The sequence below is a fragment of the Diceros bicornis genome, chromosome 21 (genome assembly GCF_020826845.1).
Source record: "Diceros bicornis minor isolate mBicDic1 chromosome 21, mDicBic1.mat.cur, whole genome shotgun sequence".
Lineage (NCBI taxonomy): Eukaryota > Metazoa > Chordata > Mammalia > Perissodactyla > Rhinocerotidae > Diceros > Diceros bicornis.
The window spans coordinates 9,828,701-9,855,683 of NC_080760.1; the positions used below are offsets into that span (position 1 = coordinate 9,828,701).

General features: G+C 36.2%; 1 protein-coding gene across 2 annotated transcripts; it reads right to left on the reverse strand.

Moving 5' to 3' along the window:
* Nucleotides 1-1,941: 1,941 nt before the first annotated feature.
* On the reverse strand, nucleotides 1,942-22,267 carry CALB1 (calbindin 1). 2 transcript variants are annotated; one of them, XM_058564437.1, is made up of 11 exons: nucleotides 22,189-22,267; nucleotides 21,600-21,676; nucleotides 17,637-17,711; nucleotides 10,428-10,511; nucleotides 10,260-10,316; nucleotides 7,025-7,102; nucleotides 3,975-4,030; nucleotides 3,845-3,884; nucleotides 3,661-3,714; nucleotides 2,530-2,601; nucleotides 1,942-2,185 (listed from the first exon to the last, which is right to left on the reverse strand). In XM_058564437.1, the coding sequence occupies exons 1-11, from the start codon at nucleotides 22,265-22,267 to the stop codon at nucleotides 2,072-2,074; spliced, it is 786 nt and encodes a 261-aa protein (XP_058420420.1). In that variant the 3' UTR covers nucleotides 1,942-2,071. The 2 variants fall into 2 exon arrangements, with proteins under 2 accessions (XP_058420420.1, XP_058420421.1); XM_058564438.1 differs by lacking the exon at nucleotides 17,637-17,711.
* Between the last annotated feature and the right edge of the window lie 4,716 nt (nucleotides 22,268-26,983).

A 26,983-nucleotide genomic window follows, 5' to 3' on the forward strand; every position in this document is an offset into this window, starting at 1 on the left:
TCAAGTCCACTATGACAGGCTGAGTGCTGGATTCATGACTGTTATTACTATCAGCACCTAGGAAGTCCCTCAGATCTACTCCTATCAGAATTGTTGTTGTTCTTTCTTTTTCCAAGCTATTATTGTAACAGTGCCAAGCCTGGTCTAGTTTTGGTGTATACTTTGTAATGAGTAGCTATTTTCCTGCAGATGAAATTTAGGGAAATTCTGTATATTTCTCCTATTCTTTTGGAGAAGATCTTTCATGAAGAAATATTTGATTATGTCAGTTGGGTAAAAACCCCAAATCTTTGGATTTTTTGAGAGTTCTTTAGTTGTAAATCTTAATGTCAGCAGTACCTTTTAATTCAATTTGACATCTAATAATTTACTGAGGCAGGCAGGTTTACATTTACTTAGATTTCTTAGGCTGTAGTGATTTGAGCATCCTGCACCCACCTGGATTGATCATGGGTTACATGTTCACTGACTTTTTGAGGAAGAAACAAAAATACAAGAGATTAGTGTTGTTTTCCTCTTCCTTTATTCTTAGTGGTTAAATTCAGCCTAAAGTCAGTGCTTCCATTTACACACCAGAAGCAAAGCCAATCTACCACTCACTTAGATCAATCATTTGATAAATTTTATTTTTTGGCAGATCTCTTTTCTGTTCATTCTTGGGAGAAAGAGATACTTCACTTTTTTTTTGTTATTTCTATGACTTGAGAAAATCAGTGCTGAATTTATAGAGAGGGAACATTCAAACTGATTCAGAACTATTAACTCTTTGGCAGTAACTTTATAAATTTCACACAGACACATCTGTCTCATAGCTCCCTGCTTCACAATCAGAAAATCAGAAATCATCAACCATTACATGTCAACTATAACCAGTATAGGATATTCTAGCTACAAATATATGAAACTGTGACTTGGATATGGGTCAAATGAATGTTTTAGAATCTCCCTTGTTAAATAAGATAAATGATTACATTAGCATTCCTCTTCAGATATTATTTTTAACTCATTTGAAACTATTTGCAGATAGAAATAGAACTATTTTGAATGCTTATCTCAATATGAAATATAGAATTCACAGAATACAGAAAATTATCAATGATATAACATTCAACAATCAGGGTGCTATGAGTTTTACATTAAAATTCAATTATGTAGTAAAAAATAGTTGTTATAGCTAGAAAAAAATATTTTCAGAGGCAGCAGATACCCTTGGTGGAAATGAACAGTTCTACATTGAAAGAAAATCCAGGAAATATGCAAACTAGACACCAGGATCCTCGGTATATATAATTTAATCAGAGATTACACAGAATATGACAGAAAAACAGCAGTTTACTAGAATACTTATAATCTGCAATACGTGAAAACAGTTTAGGAAATGGAGTAAGGTCATACTCTCTCACAGAAGGCTTGTTGGTAATACAGAGATAGAATCAGACAGGTGTGCGTGTCATCTGGTGCTGCTTTCTTTCTCATCAAATCAGTTTGAACCAAGAGCTTCATATGGATTCAAGCATTGACGTGTTGTTGATTAATAAACTAAATCTTGTCTAGTGAGACTGTTAACTTCTTAGAGCCACAATTAACTATTGATTGACATTTTGGTATTTTAGATGCAAAAGCTCATTCCTCCTAATAACTGGAAATACGACTTCGAACTATTTCATGGGACACACCTATGATTGTCAGAAATACTCTCCTATTCAGTGACAAATGTGCATTTACACGTCAGAGACTAGAATTTTAGAGATTAATCCTAGTGGAATTTTTAGGGAAATCTTGTCCAACCAAATTTATGAAAGCAGGAATATGTGAGATTATTATTTTTTTTAATTGGATGTATTGTCTGGCCTAAGCATAGACGTTCTCCTTTTCAGTCATGTGGTTACAAAACTGTACATTACAAACAGTATAGAAACAAGCTGAAAAGAAAGTGCCACACATCCTGGATAATTATCTATATGCAGTTAAATTTACAGATACAAAAGAAAAAACAGCCTACTCCCTTATAGTGCACAGTTATTTTTTAGATACAATGTATCGCTAGCAAATAGTGTCGTGGTCACCAACTCTAGTTGTCTCCAGCACAGAGAATAAGAGCAAGATCCGTTCGGTACAGCTTCCCTCCATCCGATAAAGCCATTATGCTTTTCTTGTATGTTGGAATATTATTAATATCCAGATCCTGTATAGAACATAGATGGCATTGTAATTCAGTTAAATATGGAAGTTAGTTAACCACTGTCAACTGATAAAAATGTAAGATGAAAACTGCTCGTCACATCAATCCATTAAGAAAAGAGCTGGATTAAATTCTTATACAAATGTGAATAATCACAAGGTTGTTTTTAAAATATATTTAGCACAGTTAAACTGATTTAGGCCAGTACCAAATCAGGTTAAGAACTCAAATCTACTTCTGCTCCTCTATAAATTTTTAAAATAGATTTCCAAAAATGGATGTGTGGTTGCTTCTGGATTGATCTGTAAAGTCTGCTTAAGAAGTAAGTGGAATGGTAACTAAATTACCTGTTTATTCTTCTCACACAGATCCTTCAGTAAAGCATCCAGTTCATTTTCATCTATGTATCCATTGCCATCCTGAGGGAGGAGAAATAAAACAGTACACAACTAACTCCATCCACAATAAGGGGGAATGTAGTAATATGGAAATAATTGAAAATCCTTAGAAAATCTCCCTACTGCATACTTGGCAGATATTCTAACCTCTTATGTCAGACACTCAAAATTTTAACTGCTCTAAAGTTCCAAAATAGATGTGAATTGCCTGTCATTCAACACCCTACATTTGTAAAATGCTTTGAACTTTTCAAAGTACTTTCACATTTAATATTTTACTTTGTGTTAATAATATCACCTCCTGTTGAAGTAAGTAAGTAGTCATAAATAGTGTTCACATGAGTGAGGACACTGAGGCCTGGGGAAGCTATGTGACTGCCCTGATGTCACCCCAGGTGGTGGCAGAGCTGTGCTAGAGCCCACAAGGACTGGTTTGGTCAAGGAGTAGAGAAATTATAAGAAATAAAAAATGTTAACTAGTGACATCACAACCTTTCCTCGCACACATTGCTGTTACCATCTACTGCACAGAGGGATTCTGCTGGATGTTTTCATCTAGCTTAATCCTCATTCCACCCTGTAGAGTGGGTATTATTATCTCTTATTCCTCTTAAATGAGGAAATTGAAGTTCAGAGGAGTTTGGTATCTTATTTAAAGCCTCACAGCAGGTAAAACTGTAGCGTGGGATTTGAATCAAGATTTGTTGAATTTGGGACAAACCATAATACATTTCCTATGACAAGAATGAATTGGCTTAGCAATTTTTTTTTTTTTGTGAGGAAGATTGGCCCTGAGCTAACATCTGTGCCAATCTTCCTCTATTTTGTATGTGGAACGCCGCCACAGCGTGGCTGATGACCGGGGTAGGTCTGCGCCGGGATCCGAACCCACGAACCCCGGGCCGCCGAAGCAGAGCATGCAAACTTAACCACCATGCCACCTGGCTGGCCTGTGGCTTAGTAATTTTAATAGCTCATGTTTCTTTTAATATGAAGCTTGAGTTGAAGTTTTTTTTCCCTTGGTGAGTATTTTCCAAATTCTTCTAAAGAATCAGATTATAGATAAGAATGAACTTTTACCTGATCATATAACTCAAAAGCTTTATTGAACTCTTTCCCACACATTTTGACTCCCTAGATGATAGAGAAGAGAGCAAAGGTTAAAATGCTACTATGACATTTCATTGTGTTTCTCTCAGCAAATTTCCCACATTCTAACTTTTCGAGGAAAATATTATTTATGATAGAGAAAAGAGAGAAATACCTGAAATTTAAGAAGAAAGTTCTCCTGCACTGGTAGTAACCTTTTGAGAGAAAAACATTATATTAATAGATAAGATTTTTAGACAAGGGTCAGCTTATTATAATAATATTTGCATAGTTCCTAAACTCACCTGGCCATCTCAGTTAATTCCAGCTTCCCATCATTATTTGAATCAAATAGTTTCAGCTGAAAGACAGAATGTCATTATTGTTGCCAAGGAAGAATGATTTATTGCATGAAGGAGAAGAAATTCAAAATAAAGCAGTTTATCAATTATATAGACAGCAAAATTCTCGAAACTAGCATTTATTAAAATTTCAGTGCAAATTTTCAATTCTATAACTTGTGTTAATTGCCAAAGTTTATCAGAACAATATAGAATAGTCAAACAGAGGAATATTGATCTTAGCTAGGCTTCTAGAATACTGTCATTTATTTTTCTTGCAAATATGTGTATATATATGTGTACCAAGGTGTGGAAGAGATGGTGTCTGGCAGTATATAGCACATCCTGAAACTCTCCAAACAATGGTATGAAAATAAATATTTAATTTGTTTCCCACTTTTAGCGCATAAAAGAGTACAAACAGAAGCAATAGGCAGATAATGTTAATAAATACTTGGAGAATAGGATTTTTGAGTAATTTTGAATTGTTTTACTTTCCGTTGGATACTAGATAGTAAAGCTTCCTACCTCCCCATTGCGCTACATACACATCATACACCAAGACACGCCCAGATGTAAACACACTCATACTCGTAACCAGGAAGCATTCACGTTGTTAGAAAGTAGCAATTATTGCTGTACAATATTATGTAGAAGGACTATATATGAAATATATCAAATATGTATACTAAATATGTGAAAAGGAGCATTATTTTGCTTTTTAAAGAAAGGAATGTGATCAGGGTGGTACGGATATAGGTTTAGCGAGGTCTCTTTAGTGAGAAGAAGGGCATTCTGTGGTTTGAGATGTTCTAGGAATCCTTTGTAGGAGGCAGATTTTTTCAGGATCTGATACTGACACAGCATTTTGTAATTCATTAACCGTAAGTACTAATATTGGCACACTGTCTACCAAGATACTGGACACCAGATCACACAGTTTAGTGCCCACAGGGAAATACTTCCCCACATATATATTTAAATGTTAATTAGTTCTTGATTAATTTGCGTCCCGGATTTGAACTGGTTTATGGCATTTAGTCAGATAGGTCAGGCCATCCAACAGGGGGAAAACTCCCATCTGAGTGGTTTTAAAAAGGCTGCTTCAAACTTCTACCTGGAAAGGAGTTTTTACTTTAAATAGACATCCCTTAAGATTGGCACAAAACAGAAAATTGCTAAATGTAGGTTATTGTCTACTTCTCAAAAGTTATTCAGAGCTTAGATCAGCCCACTGTGACACATTTGTATGCTAATCCTCTGATAAGTGAAAATGTAATGAGGAATTAAAGAGGACACTTTCTTACAATGAAAACTTTTTTTAATTGTTTTGAAACTAAAGATTAGTCCTACTTTATAATAAATATCACTGTATAGTGAAAAAGGCAGTGGTTAAGTTCTAGTGTTTTTTTTTTTTAACCCACATAAAAGTAGGCTGACAGGCTGAAAGTAAACCTCAGTTACATTAAATATAAGCAAATTCTTTATAAGATTATTTCTTAGGGTAACTAAAAAGTCTAACTCCTTTATCAATCTAACATAATTTTTATAATATGCACCTATGTTTTATGGGTTATTTGTTTAAATCCATGAGGTAAGAATTCACTGTACCTTTACAGTATTTAAAGCATGTAAAGATATATGTGCTGATCTGGATAATTTAAAACTTCATCTGAATTTCAAAAATTAAAATAATGTCACCAAAATATTGTCCTATGGCTTAATCAATTTGGCAAAGACTTTTTTCTCAAAGTCCTAATGCTGTAATGAGTCAAAATTAGCAAATTTTACCCACTTGAAATTAATTAAATTTATGGGCATTGGATTATTTTATCTAGAACTTCCTAAATTTATTCATTCATTCATTCCTGAAACATTAAGTGCCTATGCATAAAGCAATTTCCTTGGTTCTGTTATCAATATGCTACAATAGATCTTGGTTATCCTATTTACCATAGCATCAGGCTCAGGCTATATTTATATTTCTTCACCCAAAGCACCAAGACAATATTGCACAATAAGAATCTAAAGAAGGAAGGAGGAGGGGCTGGCTCGCTGGTACAAGCTGTTAAGTGCTTGTGCTCTGCTGCAGTGGCCCGGGGTTCACCAGTTCGGATCCCGGGTGCACACCGACGCACCACTTGTCAAGCCATGCTGTGGCGGTGTCCCATATAAAGTAGAGGAAGATGGGTATGGATGTTAGCCCAGAGCCAGTCTTCCTCAACAAAAAAAAGAGAGGAGGATTGGCAGATGTTAGCTTAGGGCTGATCTTCCTCACAAAAAAAAGGAGGAAATAGCCATTTTTAGTTGCTCAATGAAGAAGGTGGATAAAAGTTCTCTTTAAATTCTAACAAAGTCTATGATTTCCTAAGTCATGATAAAAATTGATTCAAAACCTCTACAATAAATGAGTTTTAGTGATATAAATTATTTATAATGTAACGTACATATGTATAAATTATATAATTTAATAATATAATTATACTGGCTTTATAAGAAAAAAATCTTTTTTTTTTTTTTTTTGTGAGGAGATCAGCCCTGTGCTAACATCCGCCAATCCTCCTCTTTTTTTTTGCTGAGGAAGACGGCCCTGGGCTAACATCTGTGCCCATCTTCCTCCACTTTATATGGGACGCCGCCACAGCATGGCTTGCCAAGCAGTGCGTCGATGCGTGCCCGGGATCCGAACCAGCGAACCCCGGGCCGCCGCAGCGGAGCGCGCGCACCTAACCGCTTGCGCCACCGGGCCGGCCCCTAGAAAAAAATCTTTTGACAGATAAAAATTACCTAGCTCCACAAGAAAGGAAATGCTCATAAAGCCAATGCCTACTGCACTCAGCTTACGAGGTGTAAGCATTCTTAAGTATTTCACTTTTCAAGTGAAATGATACCTATGTGCATGTGATGTCCATATCATGGTTTATTTATTTCATCCTGTGTAGCCTTGGAAATTAGCAAGAACACAGTAATATTTTATAGTCTTTTGGGCACAATCTTGTCAAGATCAGTCTTACCATTAGGTCTGTATACTCGGCTAGTTTTGTATCATCAACAGTCTTGTTTGCTTTTTCCAGCAGATCCTTTAGAAAGTTCTGTTAATCAAAGAACACTCAGATAAATTTTGTCAATAACATATAGTCTGCTTCCATTTCAGCATGCCTTGAAACGTAACATCCTGGGAATGCAAAAAAAGTCCCATTTTGAGGGTAGAACTGGGTGAGGAGAGGAGCTCAGAGGGAGACTAAACCATGTGGTCCTCCTCACATTCCAGCAATGATACTGCCTTTGACAGGTACAATATCTGCCTTTTACTGAGACCTGATCTGTTGTAGTCTGGGCTACATTATGCTTTTATGATTTCAATTAAAGGAGTATCTGGATTGCGCACTGCATAGAAATCAGAGTAAAAACTTGTAAAACCAGCCAGCCCAGTGGATGCATTTCTGCGTAATGATATCTTTACAAATACTCATGTGACTCTTCTGCAAGAAACACAAGGGCCGCTCTCTATATCTTCATAATATGTGATGAAAAACGATCAGTAAACTGGGTGGAGGTCTACCTCTAATTTCAAGGGCATTTTCTGCCCTCACAAGCTATATTTCCACATCAGTTTATAGCCAGTATGAAGCATGTCTCACCAGAGGGCCAGTTGGTTTAGCTTACAGGTTTGACGCAGTCCAAAGCACCTTGGTTTGAATACTTCAGCTCTCTGGTCAGACTTAAACAGTTGGCCACAGATGATGCTATCTAATCTTTGAAGGACATGCGAGTCATATTAAATAGAGATTAATGTGGGAAGGATGAAAAAAAGATGATTATTAATTTGACAGTTGGAGTTTAGGAGTGAGTTTAACTTTTGTTTAACGGAGAAGTGAATCAAATAAAAGCTTTACAAAAGCTTGCCATATAAATGACAGTGTAAGTACTTAAGCATATAATATCTTTCATTTGATCTAGTGCTGTTCATTTGCAATTCCTTTATTTTCTCAGAAAATGAATTAATGCAATTATGGAAAACTGAACAAATACTGTGCTCAGACATTATTGAAAGATTGGGTTTCTTTGGTTCTGCAGCAGTTTATCTCCCTCCCAAAGTACCAGTTCTGCTGGGCTGATTCTTTTCATGGAAGGAGACCTTTCTTCTTAGTTTGATAAATTTATTTTCCCTTCAAACATTCCACTTCAAATCCAAAATGAAGCATGGAAAATTCAAAGTTATCTGTTGGGGGTGAATTTTATTTTTGAGCCTTATGAGGCTTTTGTCAGAGATTAATTGGGTTAAAAATCCTCATCGGAAACTAAAATGGTGGTCACAAAAATAGCCTGGGAGAAACCTTGGGGCGCTGAGATTCAAAGTCGTGTCTGAGAGCAAGCGATGTTTTACTCTATTATGGACCTTAAAATTAGCTTTCTTGAAAGATCCATTAAAAAAGAATGCCAACTAATCTTCAAAATTTGCCAGTGAGGAGGACTTCTATTTAGAATCTCTTTCTGAGAATAAAATTTAGAACAAAGAGTGTCAGTATTGGAAATGAGCAAAGGTTTTCATTATGAACTTGAAATGATTTTCTAAAAGAATTTTTTTGGTCCAATAGAATAAAAACACAATAGCTCAACTGTCACCTTGTGGGCTCCAGGTTGCTGAGCTGCAAGTTTGTGAAAGATAATGTTTTCAGAGACTTTACATTAAAATTGTTCTCATTTCCAAGAGACTGAAGTTGAATAGATTTTAGCAATTTTGCAGTGGTACAAATGCCCCAGTTCCATCTCTAAAACTGTTTGAGACTCACACCATGTTAAACCATGACAAGGAAACATGTTTGATCTTCATATCTCCTTATATAGCAGCAAAAGAGCTAGCTCTTGATGACTGAAGCTTAAAAGCGTGTGGTGTTGTGGGGGGAGAAAAACATTATTAGCATTATCCGATAATCTAAGTCCAAATGTAGGTTCTTTTCCTAGGCAGCTGTATAATCTTGAAAAATTATCTAATCTCTCTGAACTTCAATTTCTCTGTTTGTGTAATGGGAATGATAATACCTGCCTTGCAAGTTTTCTATGAGGATTAAATGTTAAAATACATTTCAAGCACCTAGTACTGTGCCTGCCACATAGTAGCTGCTCAATAAATATTAATTTACTTCCCTTGTAGTAACTCTATATCCTGAAGATAGAGAAAAAAAGATCTTCCAGACTGAGAAGTCTTGGACTTGGCTTGAGGAAATGAGAGAAAGATGCTTCTGCATTTCTGAAAGCCTAGGAAATTGAGTTCACGAATAATATATAATTTTTAATATATATATAATATATAATTATATAATATATAATTTATTGTGCCTTGTATTTCACAAAATCTTCCATGTGCAACATCTCACTTGAGCTTCACAATAAATCTGAGAGGAAGGTATTATTACCTTCATTTAAGAGATAAAAAAATCAGACAAGGATATAGAGATTTGTACAGAGATAAGACTTGATTTCAGATCTTTGCCTTTTTCTTTAGTATATCCTCCACCTCCCCTGCCACCTCCTCTGTACATCTGTAAATTAAATTTCAAAGTTGTAGTTTTTCAGAAATTTGATTATATTAGGACTTTGTTGGGTTTTTTTGCTGTTGTTGAGAGGCAGGAGGCTGTATGGAATATCAGGGGCCTTGGAGGAAGACGAGGCTGGGTTTAAACATCACAGCCCTCTGTGTTATTTCTGTGTGACTTTCAGTATATCACTTAACTTCTCTTAAACTTTTTCCACAGTGGGGTAATACTAATTTCATAGAACTCACACCAAGATTAAAGAAGATAATGTGTGTAAAGTACCTGGCATATAGTAGGTGTCCAATAATTGTTTCTTTGTCTTTCTCTTGAAAGAGAAATCTATTTATATAGTTGTTCAATTTATAAAATAAAATGTCAAATTTCAATGAAAAGGAGGCTTATTCTGCTTAGTATATCATTATAATATGCCTATCATCTATCTATCTATCTATCTATCTATCTATCTATCTACTTTATATAACAATTTGTGTACACCACAGAAAATGCTAATTTCTTGCGTTGCTGAACAGAATTTCAAGAAGTACTTGAAGTCTCTTTTTTGATCTGGTACTTCATTAACGATGTGGACGAGTGGGTGAAAATGTGCCATTGCTCAACATTAGTTTCTTTTGTGGGAGGTTTTCAAAAAAGCTGCGAAGTTCATAATTGTATTTGAAAGGAAGAAACTTAGGACAAGTTTTTATTTGTTTACCTTAAGCTCCTCAGTTTCGATGAAGCCACTGTGATCAGTATCATATTTTCTCCATGTCTGTAAGTAATTTTGGATAAGGAAAACCAAACACATTAAAAACAAGCCAATAATTTTCCTACTTGAAGCAGCTTTCCGAGGACGCCACTCAGCAACAGAGCTTTCTCATACCTTCATGAATTCCTCGCAGGACTTCAGCTGCTGGCATCGGAAGAGCAGCAGGAAGTTCTCCTCTGTGGGTAATACATGAGCCAACTGGAAAAGATTTAAAAAGTTGTAAGGAGCTCGAACGCAAGTCTCTGGCTTTACCTCCTGCTTGTTTTTCTTGAACGTATTCATTAGGAGCTGTTTTATTGCCTAGAAAACGAGGAGAGGAAAAACATTAGAATTGACTTTCCCCTCCTGATACTTTGTCTCCACAAAGTGCCATCATGTCTTCCGATGCTTGGGTGCCCTGGAGCAGCTGGTCCTCTGGTCAGGGGGCGGTTGCCTCATGCAGGCAGAGGGGCTCAGATAGGACTGGCTTGACCACTCCTCATCTGCTGGACAGAGGAGCAAATTCATCCCGGTGGCTTGACCCTACATCTGTTCTGTGCCACAGAGGAGTCTTGCTTCTTTCAGGGTGCATAGAATGGCACACATTTCATGTAGAAGGAAAGAAACTATGAGAAATATGAATATAGGAGAAAGAAAGGAGGGAAAAAATGCATTCCCAAGCCTGAAGAGAAAGCCTACTAAGAGATGCAAGGGAAGATAAACTGAAGGCAATTGTAAGTCAGTGGAAAGAGAGGTGGAAAGGCAATTCATGATGAACAGTGGAAACTGAACAGTAAGAGGGAAAATCAGTTCTCAAGTTGATGGTTTCTGCTAAAGGGACATCCACTGCTTGAATCCAGGGCTTGGGTTTATTTTATGATCTCCTTTTCGTGACCCTATGACATTTCTCCTTAGATCTCATTTCATAGCTTCAATGCTTCTTTTTTTTTTGATGAAGAAAGAGCTCCAGATCCCATTTTAAGATGAATATAATTTATCTTTTGTGTGCAGGGAGGGAGGGAGCTGGATTGATGGCCCCACTGCAGGCGTGGGTTTTATTTCTGGCTCAGCTACTAATTAGCTGTGGTCCTCAGCAACTCCCTCAGCCATTTCTGGAACTTAGTAAAATAAGGAGTTGAAATAGAAACCAAGGTCTCTTAAATGTATTGGGTTCAAAATGACTTTGAGAATCTATTAGAATCACTACATCTTAACTATATTTCATCTAATTTCTATAAGTTTATGAATCCCCTGAAGTGTAGACATAGACCTTCATCCCTGGATGTTAGACCAAGAACTTGTGGTCTAGAGCAACCCTAAGGTCAGTATAAGTTCCGAGAGTTCTACTAAATTATAGGAAAGTCTCTCCTTTTTTTCAATTTCATCCTTTTAATTTTTGAAACAAAGATGGTTAAAATTTCCCTAATTTTACACTTGGTCATTGCTCACCAGCTCATTCTTTTATTTTTTTCTGTTTTCATTTATTTGGTGGGTTTTGATAAGTATAATTTTTTTTAAGAAAAATGATTTTGTCGAAAACAATAAAAAATAATTATTAAAATTCAAGCAATATAGAAAATTGCAATGAAGATAGTAAAAAAACCCCAATATTATAAATCATGTTAAGTAGGTATTTTTAATGAAGTAAAATTATCAACCAATCCACAAGCATTTATATCAGGCACATAACATGCAGAGCACCACACTGGGCACTTAGGGGATGCAGACAAAGAATAGTCTCTGCCCTCCTGAAATGGATGGTCTATGGGGAGGTCCACCAAAAACTTACAAAGTGGTATCTGACAAGGTACATACCAATAAATATAGGAAGAGTTGGCATTGGCTATTTTCTGTTTCCTAAATGAATGCTTATGTTAATGCACAACCCTACTGGTGACCTTCGTTTCAAAATAAATAATAAAATGTTTTCTGACTGAGTCATACTAAATATTCTAATAAGATGTCTGGCCCTCTCCCTTAGTTTCGCCCTCATATGTAGTGCCTACAAACTGGATGGTTCTACTTTGAGACATTATCTTAAGTTAAAGGATATATTATACAGGTATAAACAAACTGAGACATTGGTGATTTCTTAGTTCTTGGGCTGCTTGCCTGCTCTTTTATGAACTCCCAAAACATTGTTATAGGTTGGAGAAGAGAGTGAAGAATATAAAGGGAATGAGTGGAAGACGGGGTAGCTGTGGCCACAATGAAAATCCCTCAGAGCTTTATTTCTGAGAACTGGTTGCCTGTCACTGAGAGTGGGGAAGCTAACATTTCTTCCTGTTTGCCTGTCTCCCCCACTAGTCTACATATATCTTGAGGAGAGGGTCAGTGTCTTATTCACTTTGCCCAGCACCTGCAAAAATTTCAGTAAAGATTTTCCTGAACCAATGAATGAAGGCAATTGACTATTTGTCTAGGGTCAGCAGAGGCTGCCAATTCATGGAAATGAAGTTCCTTTGGGGATAATTCAAATACCTTACCACTGTGCTGCAGATAGGGATTCGGGTGGACGTTGTGACATTCCACCCAGAGTGTTGGGAGTGTTGCTGTGGCAAGAGCTGTCAGGCCCCTTGGGAGACTCCCTGGGCTGAAGAGAGTTGCATTCCCAAGGAGGCTGCGTCCTCTGACTGATCCACACAGAGAGGTAAAGGCCCAGCCCTCTCACTCAAAACTTGGGACACCTCTGGAGGGTCGTCCCAGCTTCAGAGCTCACTGTGGGGTCCGCTGAAGCCTCTGTTGAGACTGTATCCCAGCCCATCATCTCCCTCTGCCCAGTCTTGTTCTTTTCCTTTCCCTTTGACAGGTATTTGTCCCCAAGGCACTTCCTAATAAACCTCTCATTTATTGCTACTCTTCAACTCAGATCTGTTTCCCAGGGAGCTCAAACTGTGATAGGGGTCGTCACATCTCTCTTCTATTTCTAGGCATAATGTGGAACGCTTGCCGTATGTTTTGGAGTAGGTTGAAATCCCATGCTATGGCTCACACGGCTGCTATTCAGAACCGACCACATACTGGAAAGGAGTCAGAGTCACCGCAAGTAAGAACCTTACAGGGAGGCAGATCATTTCCACTTTTTTCCCCGACAATTTCAAAGCGGGAGATAGACAGAGTGATAAAGCTAAGCACTATGTGCAATGAGAGCACACGTGAAGGACAGCTTTACTAGAAACATAAATGACTGAGCGAGGTGCTTCAAAGCGGACATAAGGCATAATTCCTCACTTCTTAAGACAATCGTGGTGCATGTTAACCTCTTTCAACACATATTAGCAGAGTATTCACTTTTTTCATTTGGGAACCAGGAAAATACTTTTCCTAGCCAATGAGAAGTGAGTACAGGAAATTTGGAAGGCAAATATTCTTCTCATATACATTTAAGGCTAGTCGAATTTAATAATTTGAATTTGACAAATTGTATAAGAAGTGGGTAAAAGGCTTGGCATTCAGAAGAATGGTGTAGATTTTCCAATGAGTTATTTTTATTTCTAATAATAATAACAAATACATTTATTTACAGTGTGTCAGGGTTGATCTATTTGTTTGACGTGTATTATTATGTTTGATGTTGATACTTATATGTCACCACTGTTCACAGCCAAGGAAACAGAGGCTCAGAGAAGATAAGTGGGCTGCTATCACATAGCTTATAGTTTGAGGTAGATTTGACGTCAGACAGTCTGACTTTCTTGATTTTGAGGCCCTGGTCCCTTACCTTCATCACCCTCCATTAAAATCTTTAATCAAAAAAGTTTTCTAATAAATTATTTAAAAAATTTATTCAGAGCGAAGTTTAAAATCAGATTTCATTGTCCCTTATTTCCCCATGTTCTGAGGTGGAAAAGTACTCTACCATAAAAAATTACATTCACTATGGCTAAATTCACATGCTCAAATCCCACTGTGGAAGGAAAGAGGGGAAGTCTGGAGAAGTGCCTGCTTCTCTGGGAGAGTTATTGCAGTTTTATTAAAATAGCTTTTAGATCTATTTTTTTAGTGGATGTGTTGACCTGGACAAATAGACACAATAAGACTAGAGAGGATGGTAGGTACCCACACGTGGCCCAAGGGATCGGGTGAAAAGCTTACAGATTTGACATCCAGCTAATGGAAATATCTATACCTAATGTAAGCATCAGAGAAGAAATTTCTATTATCTACTAAATTGTTCAGTCTTCCTCTTTAATTATTTTAATCAACTTTCACTGCAATAGAGCTATTAGTCTGAATAAATTTAGGACATTTTTTGACTGTCAAAGTATTTCTTAAATTATCTCAGAATTTCAATGCTCCTGATTTAGGTTCATATTAACAATCTCTTTATTATTGAACTGTATTTGTATGAATTTTAAAATCTATTTAAAGACATGAAATTAAAAGGTTCAGAAGAAAGCACATCTGTACATTACCCTTCTTTTTACATGTTTCTAGTAACAAAGGCATGTTGTTGGAAAATTTTGGTCAACTTCATCAGGAGAAAACTTTGTAAATTAATCACTATATTTTTTGATCTTTTGAACAATATGTTTCAGTTAGAGCCAAATCAATTTGGCCTGTTTCTACCAGGAGACCAGACTACTGCATGAATATCATTTGATTTACTCTGATTAGATTTTGATGGGCCTATGAGTACACCTATTAAGTGGGCAAAACATATAGGCAAATCCAACCTGTTTTTTCTATGAACACCAAAGTTGGGGTGTGCCTGATGTGAGCAGGTAGATAATTATAAATTTTGGAAGACATGGGATTTTCCCATTCCTTCATAGCTGGCTGGATTTGTGTATTTGTGTCCATGTTATACGCAGGATGTCTTTGCAAGTGATATTATGTATCAAATTGGAAAACAGAAAGGATGACCTTCAGTTAACACACCTTCCTAGTGACACTAGAGGGCACACTATAAATTCAGGGTTCCCCCTCTTCCTGTCCCTATTTCTACTTATAATCTGTAGCTTTCAATTTCTTGTTTCCAATGATTCTCAGAACCTCTCCTTTCTCTCTTCTTAACCGCTGTAAACAGGATCAAAGTTCACATGCACTACTGCAGCAATCTCTCTTCCCTGGCCTCCCATTCTCCAATTCTCTTTTCTCCCACTAATCACCCCCTCCACCCCCACCTCCTGCGCCTTGGCTGATAACTCAGATTAATGACGTGAAATCTGGAATCAGAGTCAGATTGCGGCCTGTATATGGGTTTTGTCACTTCCTGCCAGTGAGATCTTGGACACCTCCCTCGACCTTTCTTGGCTTCTGTTTCTTCATCCTTAAAATGAGAAATTTTGGCTAGTTTTTCCAAGGGTCTTGTCTATCGAAAGGTTTCATGTCCTGGAATACCTAAACCTTCTAATCAATTCTTATGTTTCTCACTTCTCTCCCTCTAAACTCCTTCTGCTTTAGCTGATCTGAAAGTTTTGCCCAAATCATGTTTTAAGTGTTTTGGCCAGATAACTTCTCTATACTTGTTGTATGCCTGTTCAACCAGGCTCAACATACAGCCTTGCCATAAATAGTAAACCAACTGAAGCTTGAAAATATGTATTTTTTAATGCAGAAAATGTACAGATTATTATAAAAAAAGGCAGAGTAGTTTAGAGGAAGATGGCTGGGTTCCAGTTGTTCCATCATTCGTTTCTTATCTTTTCTTTGACTTTAGGCAAATTCTATTGAAGCCTTAGTTTCCCCAACTATAAAAATAGATTCTCATTTTATATTTAGGCTTATTTCATTTTGTTGTTATGATGATCAAATCAAATACCGTATTTGAAAACACTTTATAAATTATGTAATGTCATACTAACGTAAATTGTTTTTCTTATTGTTATTGCTATAAAAGTTCCTCAATTCTTCATTTCGGCCTTCATTAACTTCTTCTCCTCCTCTGTTAACTATCTTTCCTCACACAGAAAATGTTTCTTTCCTATGACAGTTTCTTATCTCAAACTTTTGGGGAAATTTCTTTCATCAAACATCTAGGACAATGAATCTGCTAGTGACCCCTAGCCTCTCATTCAAAGATGACATCAAATTATAATTAATAAATGAATATATGATATCATATAGTGTAAAACCTGGATTCAAAACAGATTCATCACTTTACATTCATTTAAAAATGTAAAATCCATGTGAATTGGATCCATGTTTTTGTTTTTTTTGCTGAGGAAGATTCACTCTGATATAGCATCCATTGCCCATCTTCCTCTTTTTTTCTTTTTCTTGAGGAAGATTAGCCCTGAGCTAACAACCGTGCCAGTCTTCCTCTATTTAGCATGTGGGTTGCCGCCACTGCATGGCTTGATGTGTGGTGTAGGTTTGCACTGGGAATCCGAACCCGCGAACCCGGGCCGCTGAAGCAGAGCGTGCTGAATTCTAACCACTCAGCCATGGGGCTGGCCCCCTGACCCACGGTTTTTATACCACCGTTCAACCTAGTGTTGCTGAAAAAATTAAGTAAAATAAATAGCTGAGCCCATTGGAGTCCTTCAAGGTGAAATATGTTAAATATAAGATGACAGTCTTTCCTCTACTAGAATTATGAAGTATGCCAAACTCTGAAATAGCCACATCTATAATTTAACTCATTTCAGATTTCCCAACTAGTTTTGAATAGATTTACTTCATCTCATTTATGTTCATTTAAAAGTTATTTTCTTATCCTTGATGGTTTCATATCTTGATTAGTTGGCCTCTATGTCAATCTGTAAGTCCCATTACTGTCAATTTGTCTATTTATATAGTAATGAGTTACACACAGGCAAAGGGGAAAGTGTATACTCCAGGGAAATGTTTTAATTACAGAGATAATAATAGTATGTTCTTCCTCAACTCTGCTTGTAGGAGCTATTTAAAAATAAGTGGATTTCACGTTGACATCACAGGTGTTGTATAAGATCAATTATTTGAAAACCAGGTTAATTCTCTGATTCAAAGATGAATTATGACTAAATCTTGTTGACAGCCAGAATACTTCACAATCCAATACACTAAGGGCATTATATATAAAGAATGTAATTGTGCTTGTGATTTGACATGTTTTATAATATGACCTTATTAATGTTTCCAGAAAAAGCTATGCACTCACTTTCTCTGATAGGTTGTAGAGATAAGGAAAGTAGTTGAGACATCAGACTTTGGCAAAGTAGAAGTAAGAGAAGCAACAGCTCTTTCACAAATATGAGAATGCCAAAGAATTGATGCATAATCAGAATTTTGCTTCCTTGATTCATAGACAAAAAAAGTTGTCCTCAATAGGAAAAGGCATTGTCAAAAGATAAGATATCACTACAAAATGAAGCTCATTTATTAAAACTATATCAGAAAAATGCATAAGTTCCTTACCTCTACAATTCCTATTTTTCCGTCATCTCTCTGCCCATACTGATCCACAAAAGTTTTCATCTCAGGTGATAACTCCTAAAATTATATAAAAGCAGGTAAGAATTTTGTAAAAACAAACAAACAAACTCACTTGTGCTTGTGATGGTGTTAATAACTTATTGCAAAGACAAACCTGAATTGGAACCATTTAGGATTATGCATACTGATTAACTATATATTCTCGTGAGAAAGACATAACTGATACACAGTATTTACTGGTTTCAAATAAGAGTTACAATTATGATTATCATTTCTGAATCAATCACTATTATTTATCTTCTATTATTAGTTTTCAGAAAATGCTATCCTTGGAAAATGTAGTCAGAATTATTCAGTTCATAACCTTTAGTGAATTCAAATATAATGATCACTGTTAATGTACTTTACACATTACTTGCTTCAGGAAAGATTCTTTTAAATTGCTGCACTAATTGTCCCTAAATATTTTCCTTATTCTAATGTGCTTTATCCATGGAAAGTAATAATATGTGTTTTCAGTCTGGATAAGCAAAAAATGTGAATGTTGAAGAGTGACTCACTTTGTAAGCAAAGAATGTTTCCAGCATGGAAATGGTTTCCATTTATTAAATGTTAAAAAGTTAAATGTCGGAAAAATATGTATCAGATAAAAAAATGACGACCAATTTATGCTTTCATTAAAGGCAGACAATATTGATGACCTTATTTTAGGCCACTAGTTATGTATGCTTTGCCTCCAAGAGTAACTTAGGGAGCAGCAGCCCAGTATTTTCTTGTTTCTCTTTTTTTCCAAGATGATTTTTCTCCCCCATGTACTTTAGTACAATAAGACATGTTTAAGAGTGACAAAGTGAATGCTTTCATCTCATTTGACTTATTTTTTTCAATCTATTGTATTGTTTATATAATCTTTCACATGTTGACAGATTGGAGAGCTATGAAATGTAGACTAGTTATCTGAATATAGAACTAGTATTCAGGAAGTTGAATTTATACCCTTGGGTCTCCAACATGGCCCATTTAAAATAGCCCTGTTGCATTAACTGAAGTCTGTTTAAAATAGGTCAGTCTTTACTAATGTCCTGTTCTGTGTCCTTGGGAAAGTAAATTAAGGTCTCAGTTTTATCATAACTAACAAGATGGTGGATTATCTATCACACAGTTTGCTCTAGGGATAGATGTATTAGCCTTAATATAATTTAAGGGTTATATGGAGGCTGTATATCATTACCACTAGTGTTACAAAATCCTTTTTGAACCAAAGTAAATATCTTTAGTAGGACTGAGGTAACAAATTGTAATTAAGCAATTTAATTATAATGTAATCTTTAAAATAAAACTTTTCTACTGTGGATTAATTGCAATTTGCATTTATTAAGTTTTATTAGAGCAACAATTTAAGAAGATGAAGGAGTCCACCCATGGCAACAGGGGGACTGTCAGTTGGTATGTTTGTTGCACATACCTTAAAGTAAACAGAAAACAAAGCCTTTGTTTTTCAATCTTAAAACCATAAATATCACTGGTTTAACTAGCAGACGACATTTAGTTTCTGAGCTTTTTGGGTGATAATTATGTCAAAATCTATGTTTTAAATGGTGTAAAAACATAATGATAATGATAATAATAACAAAATAAATTAAAGCTTTATAAAAATCAATGCAAATTTAAAGACTGAATACCATCTTTAGTGTAAAAGGATAGATCTGAAAATATATTGGGTGGTTATATTTCATTAATGTTAATGTTCACTGATAGTTAATATTAGTGAAATTTTTGCAATTTCATATTATTAATATGACAAGCCAAACAATTCATTCATTATTACAGTGAAATCTGTTATCCTACGGCCAGAAATGCAAAGAAATCTGGTTGATAAGGTCAATCTTTATGTTCTAAAAAAAGAGATGAAATACGTAAAAGTAGGTTTACTGCAATGGGGCCAGTAGTATAGTGAAATATTTGTCTAGTACATGAACCTCTCAATCCAGATCTTGATTAGATTTTAACTATCCAAAGCCTATATACCTAATCCAGAAAAATCTTCAATTATCAAAGTACTAAGCAACCGTGCTATAATCCTGTACCTATGCTCAAGTTTGGTATTATTGAATTATAGTCTAATAATTAGAGCTTCAAATATTCTAAAATTTGAGTGTAGGCAGTAGGAAAAAATAAACTCTAAAATCTTTAAAACTCTAACACAAAGTCATTGTTTACAGAAAAGTACAAATGTTAAAATGGAAAAAGGAAAAGAAAAATCTGAAAAAATGTATAGAGCTTCTAAATATTCGAATTTCTAAGATGAAAATCAATCTCAACATTAAAATTACTTCTAGAAAAATTAAAATATCATAATTTAGCTGCTGGAAGCATCTTCCAAGGTTTTAATTCTAAATTTTATGGCAAGTAGGAGTCTTCCAATTAGCTATGTTAATTATATATTTTTAAGTGAGGAAGAGAATTGTTTTTGTTTTATTAGTCAAAGATACATAGAGCTGTAATGATAGTATTGCATGAATTTATTTACATGGCAATATGTAAGGTAGGAGGAGTGTGTGGAGAGAGAGTGTATAAAATATTTTCTATTTTATTTGATTCCATTCTATTATACTTTCAGATTTGTGTAATATTAAATGTGGGTAAAACAATCTCTAGAGCATTATCTGATTTGAAATCAATTTAGTCAATGCTTTTAGCAATGATAGTTATGTAATGCATTATAATACATTTTAGAGTCCTTTGAGATTCTTTTGAATATGTTGTACAGAGCTGTATATCATACAATTTTGAATTTACATAGAACAAAAAGGTGATTCTTGAGATATATAGCGCTGATATATATTCTTGATATATATGTTACTGATACATATATCAGTGCTAGAGGTGGTGATCTGCTAAAGGATCACACACACCTATATTTTCCTCTAAAGATATATAATCTGTAAAATCTCTTTCAAAAAGGCCAAAGATCCTTATCATCTAACTAACCTAAATCCAATACTGCCTTCTGAAATGCAGTCTTACGTAAACTCCAATAGATTCGTAAAATTCTTAGCCTATTTATCTTTATACAATTATCTCATCTATATATTAAAGCTAAGTGTATTTTACTTTTATGCTGACAACATCTTTTCTTAACAGGTTAATTTATGCCCAAAGGACATCATTCATAATTAGTAAGAAGTGTCATTTGTTTAATTAACTAATGGCTTAAATCACAAATATAGTTTATGTTCAAAACACTATTAATTGCTTCCCATCAGAGTATCACTTTGCTTTTTAAAAATACAGGAAATTCTTAAAATTACTTTACTTTTTACATCTCTAACTTTTGGGTTTTTACTTCTCAACAGAAATAAACCCCTTTCTTGCTAAATTCTTGTTCATTATTATGTTACAAGTTGTCTACCCTTCCCTCAGTGAGGAAGGTCAAGACAAGATATTTTCTCATCTCTCCAACCACATCAACATCACAAATGTAATAACTGGCAGTAGAATACGAGATCCATAGTCTGCAGATCTGTTTGCTGACCACCAAGGGGCAGAAATGTATTTCTACCCCCTTACTTCTCACGCAGTTAAACAGAAGTTAAATATTACCTAACTGAACTCAATCGTGGAGGTAGTGATCTGCTAAGAGATCTCAGGCACCCCAACTTTCTTTTTAAGCACTATTAAAACAAGTTCAAGTATAGAATCTATATTTTAAAAGCTCCGATTTCAGATTGTAAGGTTTTTCCCTTTAGGGAATCTCTCTCTCTTCCTGTCTTTCTCCTTCTGTTTTCCCCTACACAATTTGGAAAGGCGCTCTTTGTCCCCTTTCTCAGTCAATACATGTTTACATTCCCTGGAAACTACTGGATCCCGCCGACTCTTTACAAAAACGCTAGAATATTTTTATTTTAAGGTCAAGGTTTTTTTCCTCTGCAACCTTGAACCTACCAATCCAGCCTTCTTCCGCGCCTGCTGGAGTTCCTGAATCAAGTTCTGCAGCTCCTTTCCTTCCAGGTAACCACTTCCTGCAAAGACAAAGAGGCACCGAGGAGTCAGACATCTCATTCTGAGTTTCTTCCCCGTTCAATTTCCACGATAGCTATCTTTCTGTCCGCCCGAGAGGCTCTCTCTTGCCTCCAAGTTGATTAACCCGCAAAGCATACGGACGTGGCAGTGCTCCCCTCCCGGGTGTCAAACTTTAGACCCACTAAGGGCAAAGGAGTATGGTAGGGATACTGAGAGTAGCCATAGAAACTTTGAGGAGCAGTGTCCCCCAATTCCTGATCTCTCTCACTCCTCCCTTCTACTATTACTATTCTTGGAGAGGAAAAAGTTTAAGGTTTTGAGATAACATAGAAACAATATACAAACTTTCAAGTTGATGGCTCAGCAGCCAGCTGGAGACAGAAGATTAGGGAGACGGGGGAAGAAGTAAAGAAAAGAGGGTTAATGGGATCAGGAGCCTCAGGGGAAGGAAAGGGTAGGAGAGGGCATGGACAAGGGTCTTCAAACAGTTAAAAAGAGAGAAGATAATCACCGTCAACGTCGAAATGAAGCCAGATCTCGAAAAACTGTGAGGCTGTGATCAGGGATGATTGCAGGTGGGATTCCGCCATTGTACAGCGAGTGTGTGTCTGCGTGTGAGTACGTGTGTGTGAGTGTGTCTGCGAGTGTGGGGTGAGCGAGAGCCTCGGGGTGTGTGTGCCTGTGTGCGTATGTGTATGTGTAAGAGAGATTCTGGGCTGCCGAGGAAGACCAAGGCGCGGGAGCTGCCGGGCGCTGTCCTCGGTGCTGCTCAGCTCAGGCGTTCCTCCGGAGTTCTCTCTCCGCACCCCGCACCCAGTTCTCAGTATTTATCCTGACTGCCTGAGCCGGGCCACGCCTCCTCCTGCCTGCCATTCCTCGCTCCCGCCTCTTGCTCGCACTAATCTTCTTCCCCTCCCTTCCAGTTTTCTCCTCTCCTCCCAAGAAAGCTGGCTGGAGCAGGAGTTTTGGAGTGTAGGAAGCAGCAGGTGGTGGGAGATCCTTAGCTCAGAGACTGGATGCTGAAAACAGAGACTCATTTACCCCCACATTCTCCTAGTCCATAAAGAATCTTATTCCTGAATATTATAGCAAAATAAGTGGAGAGATTTTGATTTTCAGATGGAAGAGGAAAGCTGATGAAGGGTAGAACTGCATAAATGACGCTTTTGTGGTGTGTGTATGCATAATTTCTCCAAGACATTTTAGTATTTGTTTGAACAAAGTCAGGTGAAAGCTTGGCAAGTATTAATTTTCTTAATGTATACAATGAATCTATTGATATCGGTATCCACTCTATTTTGTGTTTGTGAGGACCATCATATGAATGTTTCTTAAGATGGTTTATATGAAAAAGCCTTGCAATGTGAGAAAGCAGGATTATATACATTTTTTCGGCTTGAAGTAGAATTATAATTGGAAAGTGATAGAATTAAATTATAAAATCTTAAAATGTTAGAGAAGGAAGTGATCTTAGAGATGCTATGGTTTCCCTCCTTTGAGTTTAGAAAGAGTGAGTAAACTAAAGCAAAGAAAAACTAAGGATCTGGTCCAAGTTCCCTCTTAGGTGACTTAGGGACCCAGCAAAGGCCCCCTTCTGTGGCCTTAAGACACATCTCTCTCTCCTTTTTGCTATGCCAAGCAATCCCTATTGAAGAATTTTTCAGAAATTGGAAGTTACCATCAGAGTTAGAAAAAACTACCTAACTGAATACATGTTGTATATTTTAATGTAATAAATTATGTATTTAGATAATTTATTATTAACATAGATACCTCTAAAATATTTGGTTTTGAATCTTTGGAGACCTTGAGGTCCACTGAAGATATATCTTAAGTGTCTGGTTACAGTGGTATAAACAAAATGAAGCAACAAGAGAAAATCCAAATACAGCCAAAATAGGATTAAAGTGAATGAAAGTGAATTCACCAAGCTCTGTTTTTTTAGCCGTTTGTAATTGAGCATGAGAACTCCCAATTTTATGTTTCTGAGCCTATAACTCTACCCAGTAGTGGATTTGTAGAACCTTTTATGTGTGTCCTTTTCAGAGACTCATTGTTTCAAAGCTGGCCTATTTGAATGTCTTTTCAACGGAGTTCTCACTTCCATAGTACTTTGCAGGACACAAATTATGTTCACTTCAGTCACCTTATCTGATTCTCACCTTTAGTCTCCGAGGCTGATATACAGAGCAATACCATTTTTCTTATTTTACACAGGCGGTAAATAACTGTATTCTTGGACTAAACAGGCAGTCATTAAATGTTCAGTTATTTATACTTTCATTCATCCAATGAACATTTATTAGTACTTATTATGTCAAGCACTCTGCTAGACAGTGGAAAACAGTAAAATAAAGTGCATGGTGCTTGCCTTCTTGAAGCTTAGACTTAGGAGGATACAGTCACATGCATACACATGACAGTATATGTTGATATAATGACAGTATGTACAAGCTACTATGTATCCATAAACCTCCTAATTTTTCTGCATGTGTGGGAGTTGAAACTTAAGGTGTCTAACTTTGCTTAAACAAGCACAGAGAAAACTTTGTTCCATGGAGAGCACTTTTAGTTATAAGGAGAAATGGTCATGGGAGTGAAAGATGGATAGCTTGTGCAAGCTCATCATAACTCCTGGAAAACTAATTCTAAGAAAGGTCCTGTTTGCCACTATATTAGCAGCAGGAACTTTGTATGAAAAATATGGTATGTGACCTTGGAAGCAAATGCTAGAGAATAAACCTTAAAGAGAGGATGAGGGGCCGGCCCGGTGGCGCAAGCGGTTAAGTGCGCGCGCTCCGCTGCGGCGGCCCGGGGTTCGCTGGTTCGGATCCCGGGCGCGCACCGACGCACTGCTTGGTAAGCCATGCTGTGGCGGCGTCCCATATAAAGTGGAGGAAGATAGGCACCGATGTTAGCCCAGGGCCGTCTTCCTCAGCAAAAAAAGAGGAGGATTGGCGGATGTTAGCTCAGGGCTGATCTCCTCACAAAAAAAAAAAAAAAAAAAAAAAAAGAGAGGATGAGAAAGCATTGACTATGGGATGATTTGAGGAAACACTCTGACCCGTTCTAGTCGTAACAGTTAACAATGTTTAGACTTCGGGTACAGTTCTGAGACAAAGAAAAATGCCAGGAAAAAAAAAAAAACGAAGAAACATGAATCGAACAAACCGATGAAAAGAGAACTAATATTTCTATTGTTTTTAGTAATTACAACTAATTTCCTTCCTGAACCTCCCTTTCCCGCCCCTGCGCGCGCGCGCGCGCACACACACACTCACATACAGTGGTATAAATTCCTAAATAGTTCCACCACAACTTTTTTTTAGAGTTTCATTTTAAATTCCAAAAATATTACATGACTATTTAAAAAATTTCTGAAAAGATGTATATGAAAAAGCCATCTCTTTTCCATTTTACTTTTCCGAAGCTATGACGACTTCAGAATTTCCATGTAGCAATGTTTAGGTGTGGTGATTTCATAGGAGGGAGGTGGGAAAGGAATACGTGACTTTCTTGGAGCTATTTACAAATAGCAAGCACACTCTTTTTACTTCTTTTTCTGTTTATGTGGAGTGGTTTTGGGGGAACTAATGTAGATTGGAGAACTAATGTAGATTGGAGAACTAAAACCTCCTTTTAAATCATCTCTTAGTGCTGTCACTATTCTGAGGTAATCAATAGTAAAAGCTCCATGCATATACAAACGTACAAATGGAGATTTTTGTTATTTGGTTTCACAGAAAAGAGATTATATTCTGTATATTACTCTGTAATTTTTTGTTATTAATTCAAGGGCATCCCTATAATATTAACACCAACATCATACTTTTTTATGGTCAAATAATATTTTTTTTGTTGATTAAACATAATTATAGACATTCAAGTTATTTTTCTAGTTGTTTACTGTGACAAATCATGATACAACAAACATCTTTATCCATTTACCTTAGGTACATGTGTTTTAGATTACAACAGGACAGAGTTTCCAAAAATAGTATTGCTATTTAGAAGTATGCATATTTTAAATTTTAATGCACACTTCCAGATTATTTTCCCCAATTTGTAGCAACTTATACTCAAATGAATAAAATCTGAGGATAACTTATCTCCAATAGCTACGAATGTTATTGCCTTTTAAACTTTGTGTTAATCTAATGGGTAAAAATAGATTATTATTCTCCCCTAAATTTGCATTCACTATTAATTCTTAACATTTACCTTTTATTTTTTTAAGGTGGAATTTTTATCCCATATATATTTTTAAAGTCAGAAAAATAATTCCGTGGAAAATGTTTTTCCTTGAAACTATTATTGGTCTATTATCCTAGACTGTCACCCCAAAACAATATCTTTTTTCAAACTATTTTCAGACATTTCTAGATAAAATTCTACTTGATGGTGCCAGTAACGAAGTGTATGTTCTACATAGATTTGAGGTAACTTAAGAAATACTTTTCACTACTGTCCCCAAAACTTTTGATTCCTTAATTAAGGTAGGAAGGATCTTAAGTGCATGGGAATCATTTCATTTCTAGGATTCTTGAAGAACTACAAAAGCTTTTAATAGTGAAAAAGATTTTCCCGTAAGATTGGAGTTTCTAAAAACAGCATTGCAAACAAAGCATTTCTGTGACTTACTTTATAGGCCTCGTTACCCAACATTAAGGTGAACAGGTTCATCATCCAATATTGTCATAAAAGTAGAAGCAATTTATTGGCAAAAAAAAAATCTCCAGGATAATTAAACTGTATTTCCCATTTCATGTTACTGAATTACTACATCTCCATTCATATTCAGGCTACTGCGGTTCCAATTCACTATACAAATTGGAAGACTCTGAACTTCCCAGGTTTAATGAATGCTTACTTAGCCTCCATTCAGAAGACTCCCAGAAATCTTTTACTACGGGTCCAATTGCATGTGGAATATAATGAATCACTCTCTCTTCACATCCTAGCTCCTCGGAGACATGTCCTGAATAGACAAATTAAGTTTTTTGGGAGGAGTTCATGGTTTTACCTACTTATGTTCTTTGCAAGATACCTCATCAGCGTCATCTTGCCATTTGATGTGGTTTTCCTGGGTATTGAAGGACTTGTGTAGATTTAGTCACAGAGAATTCTGTACTCTGGTCCAGGTAGGCAACCATTGGAAAGAATTACATTTCATTTTGAGTGCCACACGTTTCAGAAAAAGAAATGATCAAATGTAGCTCATATAGGGGACAGTAGAAAGTCTTGGAAACAATGATATACAGCAAATTGTGGAATGAAATAGCTAAGTTTGGCTTGTGGAAGAAGCT